Source organism: Fomitopsis serialis (assembly GCF_022376445.1).
Source record: "Fomitopsis serialis strain Sig1Antser10 chromosome Unknown B0H18scaffold_222, whole genome shotgun sequence".
Classification (NCBI taxonomy): Eukaryota; Fungi; Basidiomycota; class Agaricomycetes; order Polyporales; family Fomitopsidaceae; genus Fomitopsis; species Fomitopsis serialis.
The window spans coordinates 26,299-36,347 of NW_025955182.1; the positions used below are offsets into that span (position 1 = coordinate 26,299).

The 10,049-nt window shown below is 57.2% G+C and overlaps 3 protein-coding genes across 3 annotated transcripts; 1 reads left to right on the plus strand and 2 right to left on the minus strand.

Annotated features, from left to right (window-relative positions):
- Nucleotides 1-86: 86 nt before the first annotated feature.
- B0H18DRAFT_1052651 (uncharacterized protein) lies at nucleotides 87-2,039 on the minus strand. The gene is made up of 8 exons (XM_048030991.1): nucleotides 1,966-2,039; nucleotides 1,929-1,945; nucleotides 1,718-1,873; nucleotides 1,589-1,644; nucleotides 1,407-1,528; nucleotides 615-1,339; nucleotides 426-553; nucleotides 87-364 (listed from the first exon to the last, which is right to left on the minus strand). Exons 1-8 carry the CDS (start codon nucleotides 1,988-1,990, stop codon nucleotides 250-252), a joined length of 1,344 nt encoding a protein of 447 aa, XP_047885594.1. The 5' UTR covers nucleotides 1,991-2,039; the 3' UTR covers nucleotides 87-249.
- B0H18DRAFT_238263 (uncharacterized protein) lies at nucleotides 1,950-2,725 on the minus strand. The gene is made up of 3 exons (XM_048037245.1): nucleotides 2,457-2,725; nucleotides 2,075-2,405; nucleotides 1,950-2,010 (listed from the first exon to the last, which is right to left on the minus strand). Exons 1-2 carry the CDS (start codon nucleotides 2,583-2,585, stop codon nucleotides 2,175-2,177), a joined length of 360 nt encoding a protein of 119 aa, XP_047885595.1. The 5' UTR covers nucleotides 2,586-2,725; the 3' UTR covers nucleotides 1,950-2,010; nucleotides 2,075-2,174.
- Nucleotides 2,726-8,470: 5,745 nt separating this feature from the next.
- B0H18DRAFT_1052666 (uncharacterized protein) lies at nucleotides 8,471-10,006 on the plus strand (the record flags this gene model as incomplete). Its single annotated transcript, XM_048030992.1, has 4 exons — nucleotides 8,471-8,748; nucleotides 8,821-8,966; nucleotides 9,000-9,113; nucleotides 9,161-10,006. Coding segments are annotated over 4 exons (942 nt in total), but the record flags the coding sequence as incomplete, so codon positions are not given.
- Nucleotides 10,007-10,049: the final 43 nt, after the last annotated feature.

Below are 10,049 nucleotides of genomic sequence, written 5' to 3' on the forward strand. Positions count from 1 at the left end.
AATATAGACTCTCGGTGAGAAAGGTCAACTAGCAAGAACAGTTGTGCGGAACATATGGGGGACTTCAAGCTTCAAGCTTCAAGATTCGGTAGCATGCATTGAATGTGTACATCCGATCAGTGTCCATACACGGTCATTGACTTCGCTGTCGTTTTCGTCAATGTCAAAGCCAATAGCAGGGTGATGCCGGAGAATGTCGAGGAAGATGACTCGGAACTTGAAGAACAAAAAACAGTGAAACTACACTGTCTAGTGGCCTTGCAGCTTCACCTGATAGACACCGTTAGCCTCCAGACTATCAAGTGCCCCGGATTGTAGTAGACTCTCCGAGCGCGCTGCAAGGGTCGGCACTCTGATGTCGTTCCTACGTAGTGATCGGTCAGTTCATTTAAGCTGTTCGATGTCCAACACAGACTAGTACTTACTTTATCCTGGGGACCAACCAGGACTTTCGCGCCTGAATCCCCAATTCGTGTTCCTTGGCGTCGGCAACCTCATAGGAAGTCGCGAGACGCCAGCTCTTGATGCTGCTCGGACGTGTTTGATGGAACATCTGACGACCGATGTTCGACGTTCAGTGTTCAAAAAACTCGAAGTGAAGAATTGATGAATACCGCAGATCGCCAGGTCATGACATCCTCATTGTTTCTCACGAAACGCACATCCAGTGCATCCATTTCCTTCGCAGTTACCACCTTTGGGTCCATGCCGCAAAGCTCTATCAGCTTGAGAGCATCAGCAGATGGCGCAGATACACCGAGTCTGTCGAAGCAGATGGCCAATAGATGGCCGTGGTTTTTGAACTTTTTGGAGAGGAATTGGCCGTATACGTCATCGTGTCCTCGTTGGAATAGTGGAGCACGCAGACATGCATGTGCGAGAGCACCTGGATAATACAGGCGGTGGTTGCAGATGAGGCAGCGGAAGCTCGTCGTTGCCAGCTCTAATGGGTCCACAGTGTTTCGTGTGTCTGCCGCGGTGAGCTTTGCGGCCGAGCCGCCAGACTGGCGCGGCGTGAGCAGACCACGCAGGTCATTGCTGACATATGACACCCATTCCTCGACCACCTGGCCCATACATCCTCGCAGCGCCGTGAAGTTGGTAAAGTTGACTTCCTCGTTCTCGGGAGCGCACATGATCTGGCGGATTTGCGGCGAAAGCGCGATGTCGCCTAAGCCGAGGCAGTAAACCTGCGCCTTTGAGTGTTGTACGAGTTCCTCGAGGGCAAACTCCAAGTCTGGCCAGCGTTTGGGCAGACTGTATCTCAATTCGTGCTCGAGACGCTCTTGCCTGGTCTGTTGCATGCACTTGACCATGTCCCCGCGCATGTTCTGCCAAGCTAGGCAGGTTCATCGAAGTCAGTGTGAATACACATGTTCGTAGGAGAGGGCGAGCAAATGACATACCACGGTCTGAGAGCCTCCTCGCCGCACGCATCTGTTCGTGCTTCCTTATCGGTGCATAATCCTTTCGCTGTAAGTAATCGAGCTCGGGGCCCCACCCGATACCTCGCAGCCTAGAAATAACACTACCGTTCATGGCAATCAGTCTGGAAATGATGTTTGTGTATTTTGCCCCATCTGCTTACTCTTCAAGGCGCAACTGGACTTGTCTGTCAGCCCAATCACAACAGAGCGTGACATGCTGTGTATTGTAGTAGTAAGTGATCATTGAAAAGTGAGCTACGATTAAACATCACATAGATCAGATGGCCTACCTTCTCGACTTTCTGTACCTGCAAAATCCGTCTGCCGATAAACATTGCCAGTTTGTCTTCGTTGTCGATCTTTACGAGCTTCTCCCAGTTGTCTAAGATATCCTGTACTTCAGACCTCAAGAGAAATCCGGGGTAATCACTTTTGGGATAGTGACTCTATCGGATGCAAGGGTGGGTCAGGATGACTGTCATCTCGGTGACAGGGACGCACATTAAACATATTGAATGGAACACCTGCAAATATGCCCCCTTTCTCCTGGAGTGCGCGATCATAACTATCTTCGTCCATGAGCCTGTTCAAAGGGAGACGCAAGAAGGTGAGGCAGAATCGTTGTGATTGAATAATACCACATTTACTTCGTACTGCTGCATTGCTTACAAAAACGGGCATAGAATTCCCATACTGGCACCGGAATGGATCCCGTTCCACATGACTGACATTCAGCGAACGTTGACATCAACTGGCAATAATGGAAGTGAAGCCATCACTCACCGAGCAATGCGACGAGAACAATAGAGAAATCCATGCGGGCTCAATTAAGTGCTCTGGACGCGGAGGCAGGTCTTGGACACTGCTCAGCGATGCTTTCCATATAAAAGCTGAGCTTTTCTTCATGAGAAACGCGTGGAATGACTTTGAGCTCCATGAGAGCCTCAGCAAGTCGCGCGGGTGAAGACGCTGCATGATCTACATGCGCAACGTGAGTTCATATACCGAGGATAAAAGACCGTTACTCACCTCGTAGAGAATATCCGTTGGCATGACTTTGAGACCGCCATGCGTGCGCCTCCGCACGGTGCCGCCATTGGCACCCTTCACAGGCACTGAGTCGGATGCAGCTGTTCGTTTGGTTTTTCTGGCGTGCATGTCGAGGTTATATACGTTTAGATGAGAGCAAATCGGCGAGACAAGAGGGAGAAGATGGCCAGCCTGGGGCAGACGAACTTGAAGAGTACTCAGGCTGTCTACTCAAGTCTCAGCAGGTCGTCACAGTCAACTTGAGCGCAGCGTCACACGACGCGACGCGGTCGCGTCTTTGACACGTGATGCAACGCGGTTGTGGCAACTCTGGAATTGCCACGTCGCCGCAAAAGGACGCGGCTCTCGAACGTTCGGACACCTATGTATGTGCTGGGGCCACTGATACTCCCATGCTCCTGCGAACCCGCTCACCACACATCTGGTCATAATCCAACGGAGGAAGGGTAGGCGCCTTGTCATGTACCAGATCTAGCCTAGCCAGGGCTTCGACGGTCCCTGCCAGGCAACGTCGCAGCCATGTGTGTACGGCCTTTCCTTCGTCCGTCTTCCTGACAGTGACGTAGTTCACGGCTGATGTCATAGCTCAGACAATCGGGGACACGTCCGCGACGTTATAAGGCGGTTTCAGCATCCAGCTGTACGTTGGATCTTCGGCTGCGCACGTACAGCATCTTACCTCTCACCGTCAACACTCGACGAGGGAATTTCCGTCTATCACCTGTGATATGCAACAAGGCGCGCAAAGCTGGTGACTATATGCAGGATTCATGGCATGAAGGTGCGTCGTCCAACACTACATGACGAGGGCCTATGGGCCGAGTGGCTGTCGCTATTGCGGCACTGGACGATCTCGCTCTCGCTGAATCCACGTTCATAACTTACCCCAGTACCGTTTCTTCCCCACGACCTGCCGAGGCCTTGAGCTGTTCGCTTCGATCAGCGCTGGTTTCGCAGGACTACTCGACTCCGGGTCGATGATGACGTCGCGTCTATCATCCCGTGCCGTTGGCCCAGTGGCTTCCGCGCACAATACCTAAGTTACACACAACTCAGAACTCGCAAATCGGCCTCAACTACGGTCTTACCTCTGGTGCGAGATTGTAGGATGCGGTACAGTGCACTGCCAAGTGAGTGTTCCAAGCGGTTCATAAAAGTTCATCTAACGCTCTCCGCTGTACTGCTCTCACACCGGAGCAATGGGTCCTGCCAGGTGCTTCCTACTCAGCGTCTTCGTCGCCTAGGCCTCTGCTTGCATACCGGGTGCACGCTGGGTACACTCTCACGATCATCGTCTGACGTCGACCCTGCAAGCGAGTATCGCTAGATAGAAGATTCTGGACCATTGCGGTATGTCATATATATAATTTCCCGCCGACGTCATTGCTACATGTCTTCGCTATATGAAGCTCACTTCCGTGCAAATGTTTGAGGTAGAATTCAAACGCATTCGCAGCGCCGGAGAGCTCGAGGTGTCGTTGGTCCTCGGTTTAGTCTTCCTGCGCATTGCACCAGACTCGCTCGTCATAATACATGGCTCCGCCGTGCGTTGTTCCGATGTCGTCCTGTATGTGTTCGAGGCTGATCAGGGCAAACTTCAGTTTCGAAGTATTTCCAGACGTCTGTACGAGGAGTGTCCGGTCGTTCAACGTTCAGCCTCAACCCGCCTATCGACGCAGATGATCTCGTAACAAGAGGCTGCTGGTCATCAGTTCCTCGTATTCTGCTTTCGCGCGCCAATACTCCTGCCAAAACTATACTTACTGTGCGCTGCCGCCAGAGGGAGCTGCGCGTACTCACTGCGAGCGAGCCTATGTACTCTAACAGCGCTCCGATATCATGAGATGTCGTGAGGACCAGGCGCCTGACATTGTTGCATTGCGTATCTCTTCATGGTGAGCTCTCGAGTCTTCCGCAGAGGTGGTAATCAATTGAGATCTGATAACGTTTTCTGTCATGCTAGCACTTATTGGCGTTCTCAGCCTCATTGAGAATGTCTATCTTCCTGCCCGCGAACGTCTGTCCTTCATCAAGTTTCGTAGGTGTTCCACTGTTCACACCAAATCTCTGAGAAGCCCCCTGACCATGCCGAACGGGCAATTGACTTGCGTTTCGTGTCAAATGATGGCACGAGCACTGCAGTTACTGCCAGGACTATCCACCCCGCCAACACCAGGACTTGCGCCCACTCACATATTGGATGAATAGACTGTATCTGCTGTGCGCTAATCGGGGCGCGTCCTCGACGTCACTGACGGTCCTTCTACTTACCAAACTCAGTTCACTTGGTACGGACTTCATCAGTCGAATTGTTGTACATAGCGCTATATTCGGCATTGACACGGCACTGCATTCGTCACTACAGTTTGATAGGACCCCCGCGTGGTTTGTGCCGAAGAGAAGCGCGAATGTGGTCTGGATTCGTTCATTATACATAGCACAGCGCTTCTCAAGAGTTCGCTGTCGGTAAGTCACCTTCTACTTACAGTCCCATCTGGCGGTAAGTATGTGTGGAATCGGAGTCTAAGCTCGGCCTCGGTATTGGGCTTAGTCACAGCGACTTCTTACATACCACGTACTTACTTACCGCAAGTCGATTACTGCGAATGCTGCTGATGCCTCTCATGCTTTTTAGTGACCTTTGTTGCGTATTCCAGCTCATCGTACCGGGGTTTGCTACCGGCTCTGTGTGTATCATCGGACGCGTTCATGTGCAACAATGGTGAGTACCGTCTGGTTTCTGGCCCATGACAGCCTGACCTTCCGGATTTTCTAGTACTCGGAACCCCTGGTCGAGAAGAAGCTCGAGAGCCTCTGACTCCACGCCCTCGGCCAATCTTACGGCATACAAAATGAGCGACACGGGTGCTGTACTGCCCTCGTAGGTGCCGCCGCGATCGACCAGTATACATCTCGTAGCTCGGCGGATTCAGGTTGTTGGATCTGCTCACAATGGGAAACTCCGTGATGAAAAGCAGAGCACCGGCGCATCACTCAGGATTCAAGCCATCCGTGCAAGACATGTGGCCCGGCGGATGCGCAGTGGCCGCGTTCAATTTGGAGCAACCGTACATTCACAGGACAATCGAGCGGCCGTCAGCAGGCACTTGGCAATCGGTGTCACCGAAGTTGACGGAGTCTTCTGGCAACTGTGCGCGAGAGATGCAGCCAATGGCACCGCTCCCGTTGCACACGCATCAAGCTGTGCACCGATCCCAAGATCCCCGCGATTCAGGCCCGACGGAGCCTCTCGCGCACTATAGACCACGGTATGTGTGACCTACGCCTTCGTCTTGCGTGGATATTCACCGACGGTTTTTCGCGATGCTCTTGCGTTCCATGTTGGTGAGGGAACTGGCACTGGCAGGTCTGTGCGGTCTACTCACGGCACTCGGAGCCAGGTCACCTTCAGCCATGTGATGTCAATCTCGAGGACAAGACACAGGTGTCAGCTGCATCCCTGGCTCTTATGTCGAGCCACCGGATTACGTCCTCCCTCGGACCTCGGGGTCAGACATTCGGATCTCATACGGGCTTCTGCGTCCCAGACAGAAGTTCCAGGTCGCCGGAGGCACATCAAGGTCCGCTGCACCTGCGGACGCATCGTACTTAACCATTGAAAGATCACAGGAACATACCATATACGATCAAAGTAGGCAACTCGCCGGTATCAGATACAAGCCACATGCAGTATCGCTGGACGAGTTGTTTTCGCGGACAGAGGCAGTTGACCAGGCAGACACGTGGACCACCACCCCGAGCTCGAGCAGCACAAGTGGCCCCGCGGCTAACCTGTGACATCGCAGGGATCTGCAAACACCAGGGCCGTAGCCGTGTCTCAGAACCTGCTGGAACTGCACGTCGTGTCCGCAAAAGGCCCATCATGCATGTCGATCGCTATCGGCCGGCCGTGCTGGCTTGGCCGCCTCGCGAAGCGTGCAAAGTCGCTGAGCACCGGGGCTACCCCCCGATAGGACCCATCGTGCACGGGTGGACGGCCGCTCCAGCTTCTCCCCTCCAGAAGGCTCCGTCCACGTTCCGCGCCGTCCGCGCTTCTGTCCTCACAAGGCGTCGTGCATACCATTCACAGTGTAGGTTTACAGTTCTTCGCGCATGCACGCTGCGTATCGTTTACAGTTCACAACGAATGTCCGTGACGAGCGGTCCCTCGGAGAGACGCAAACGAGTACTATGACTGTACAGAGAAGACGGGTGTGGGAATACGGACATTAACAAGGAGCTCGTACTATACAGTAGACAGACCGCCGATGTCAGCTGTCCGACCCCATTACGTGCGGGACTGGGCGAGCGCGCCGTCGACGGCCGGGAAACCCTAAAAAGTCTATGAAACCATGATGCGGAAGGTCCTCAGCGTATGCGTGATGTCTAATGTGGATTTCCAGAGAACAGCGAGCAGACGACGACAGATGCAGTGCGAGAGGACAGACACAAACAAATAGACAGAGACGAGGACAGACACAAGGACGGAGCAGAAACGACGAGACGGCCAGACAGAGGAGACGACGATACTACCCGAAGTAAATGTATCATAAGTCATGAGAGAGACGTGCATGGGTGGTGATGATTACTGAACATTCGGACCTGCGAGCATGAGATCCGGGCGGGGTGGACCAAGCCGCCCCAGCCAATCCGTCCTTTCCGAGCGCGAACCGAGCCCGCGTGGGGCGACTGTGGAAGATGCTGATGAAAGGAATTGATAAAAAATTGCTGACGTGCCGAGAGTGAACTGAAATGCATGTGGAATGACAGGAAACGGGGCGAGACCAACGCGGTCGGGGTCGGTGGTGATCTGGACGTGGATTCGTTTTGCGTGGTCGGTAGGCGCTGTGCTCGGGATTACGCGGGGTCGGCGGGGTGAGAGGGCGGTGCAGTGTTTGAGCACTATCCAAGCACTGACGTGTGGGGGGAGCGAGCAGCAGAATCGAGATGGACAATACGCGAGCACTGGTGTACGTGTCGCCACACTGAAGTACACACACTCCGGCTTCCGGGCCGGAAGAGGTATGCACTTCTGCGGCGTGAGGTGCAAAAGTGAAGCCTTGAACAGCCAAAAACGATGCAGGGTGGATGAACTGGAAATGGGGGTGTCTGGGCGGGGGCAATGCAGAAACGGTGGGACAGGGAGTCAAGCAGCGAGCACATCGCCGGCAGCGTTTGCGCCAGCGTCGCCGACTATGGTTTCGGCGTCGCTCATGCCCGTCGCGTCCGACATGATGCTCTTCGCCTTGTGCACCGCGAACTTTGGGGAGTGCCGTCTCTGCTCCAAAGCACGTGATCAGCAAACCCAGCATACACCCACAAACCAAGCTCGAAACACGCACCGACTTGCGTTCTTTGTGTCCTGGAGACGTCCGGTCCTTGTCGCGCTCCCGGTGCTCCTTCTCCTTCGGGCTCGTCCGCCCGCTGCGCTTGGGTGATGTGCGCCCGCGCTCCTCCGCCACGGGCGACGACCGACGACTGCCACGGTCGCGGTCCTTCCCCTTCTTCTCTTCTCTCTGCTTCTCCTTTTCCTTCCCCTTCTTCTCCTCCTTCTCGCGTTCCGCAGCGACATACCGCACGTGGTCTTCGTCGCGCTCGCGATGCGCCGCGACGAGCCCCGCAATATGCTTCTTCTCTGCCTGGCGCTGCTCCCGCTGTTCGTAGTGGTGCCGCTCCTTCACCTTCTCCACCTCGACCGCCCGCTGGATCTCCTCCGGCGCCCTCTCGACTTCAGCAGCAGCCTCAACCACATTCGCAGCTGCGAGGGCCTCCTTGACCTCCATCGGCGGCTCCTCCTCCTCCTCCTTCCCGAGCTCGATATCTTGTTCCGGCGGGCTCGGCGTCCCACCCCGTCTCCGCGCACCTAGCGCAGGCATGAACATATCCATGTTCGTCATCGTCCACGCGAACCCAGGCTCGTACAGCTCCGCGAAGCTCAGCGCGTGCGTGTCCTCCGCCGCCCGCGCGTGGTGCTGCACGACGTGCGCGGAGACGTTCAGGCGTTCCTGCGTGCGTTCCGCGAGGAGGCCCGCGATCCGGTCGTCCGTGCGCTTCTCGCGGTCCTTGTCCTTCGCGCGGATCTTGGGCTTCGTCGATCGCGCGTTCCGCGCAGCGTTGCTCGACAGCTCGGGCGAGTCGTCCCTGCTCGAGTGCGCGCTGGCGACCCTCGACGAGTCCGGTGTCCGGCTGCTCAGCGAGGACGGTGTCCGTGGGAACGGATACTCGGCCAGCATCTCGGACGCGTCGCGCTCGCGGTCCTTGCCCTTCTCCAGTGCGCGCCGTGCCTCGGGGGAGGAGGCGAAGCTCGTGGTCGAGAGCGACATCGACCGGGACGGCACGATAGACGGGGCGGCGGATATCGCTGTCGAATCGGACGAGCTGAACAGTGGTGGGGAGAGCGACGATCGGCTTGTGGAGGGAACACCGAGTCCCACTGCGGCCGCCGCGTCGCCCTCGCTCATGCTCCTGCCCTGGAAGGTGTTCATGCCTGTAGGGACGCTCGGGTGGGCGGCGAGGGGAGAGGTCGGGGAGGGTTTCTGGCCGAGCGGCCACTTCTGGTACTCCCACATGCTGAGTTTCTGGACGGCGCTCGGGGGCACGAAGACGATCGGCGGGAAGGGCGGCGGGTCCGTGGGCGTGAGCTGGGCAGCCCGGTCAGAGAGTGACGCGCTACAGAGCGGCAGCATACACGCACCTGCACGGACGCGGTGCCCATGTAGTTACTCGGGCCGGGGATCTCCTGCCAGTCCGGAGAGCTCGCGGGGCTGGGCGTCGCGCTGCTGCCGTTGAGGGAGCCGACGGAGCTGGCGAGATGGACGAAACCGGCGGCGCGCATGTTGGGGCCGAGGATCCTGCGCGAGTCCATGGCACCCTCGCGGTGGCGGGCGAGCTGGGTCGCGGAGAGGGCGGCCGGGGCGCGATGGCTGCGGACGGTGCCCCCGGAGGTCGTCGAAGCCGACGCGGTGGGCGACCTGGAGCGGCGACGCCTGACGGGCGGGGGCGGGGGCGGGCTGATGGCGTGGGTGCTGGAGCTGGCGGACGAGAGCGCAAAGGGCGGGGCGAGAGGCGTGTGCTTGGTGCGGGATGAGGTGAAGACGAAAGAGGTGGATCCGCCGCCGGGGCTGGTGGGCGAGGACGCGGGGCGGTAGACGAGGGGCGCGGGGAGGGGCTTGGGCCTGCAGTCGTCGAGGTTGAGCGGGGGCGGGGGTGGGCTCTTGCGCTGGGGCGACCGGGGTGGTGGAGCAGCGACGAACGCTGCTGAGCTTGGCCCGGCGGCGAAGGAGCTCATCGTGGGCTGTGGCTCTCAGACGAGCGTTGCCGGTCGCGCGGTGGGGAGGGGAGGGCGGGCGACGACGGGGCGTGCGTCATGCAGGCGTGCGGGGGAGTGAGAGTCAGTTGAGCCCAGCGCGGGATGGACGGTGGATGAGTGCGGAGGGAGGGCAGCAGGCGTCTCCGCGTCCTCTTTTGAGAAAACGGCGTCCGTGTCTGCGCTGCAGAACGTGTGGGAGGAGGAGGCACGTTGGCTCCCCGGGGGTCCTGTGTGACGCGCTCGCGCACAACGCGCGCAACCAA

Excerpts from the sequence above, each read along its gene's own strand:
- B0H18DRAFT_1052651 (XM_048030991.1), bottom strand. The coding sequence starts at position 1,990 with ATGATCGCGCACTCCAGGAGAAAGG. Across the intron at positions 1,645-1,717 it reads AGGTACAGAAAGTCGAGAAG|CATGTCACGCTCTGTTGTGA; the intron begins GTAGGCCATCTG and ends TACAATACACAG. Across the intron at positions 554-614 it reads TCATGACCTGGCGATCTGCG|ATGTTCCATCAAACACGTCC; the intron begins GTATTCATCAAT and ends ATCGGTCGTCAG.
- B0H18DRAFT_238263 (XM_048037245.1), bottom strand. The coding sequence starts at position 2,585 with ATGCACGCCAGAAAAACCAAACGAACAGCTGCATCCGACTCAGTGCCT. Across the intron at positions 2,406-2,456 it reads CAACGGATATTCTCTACGAG|ATCATGCAGCGTCTTCACCC; the intron begins GTGAGTAACGGT and ends TTGCGCATGTAG.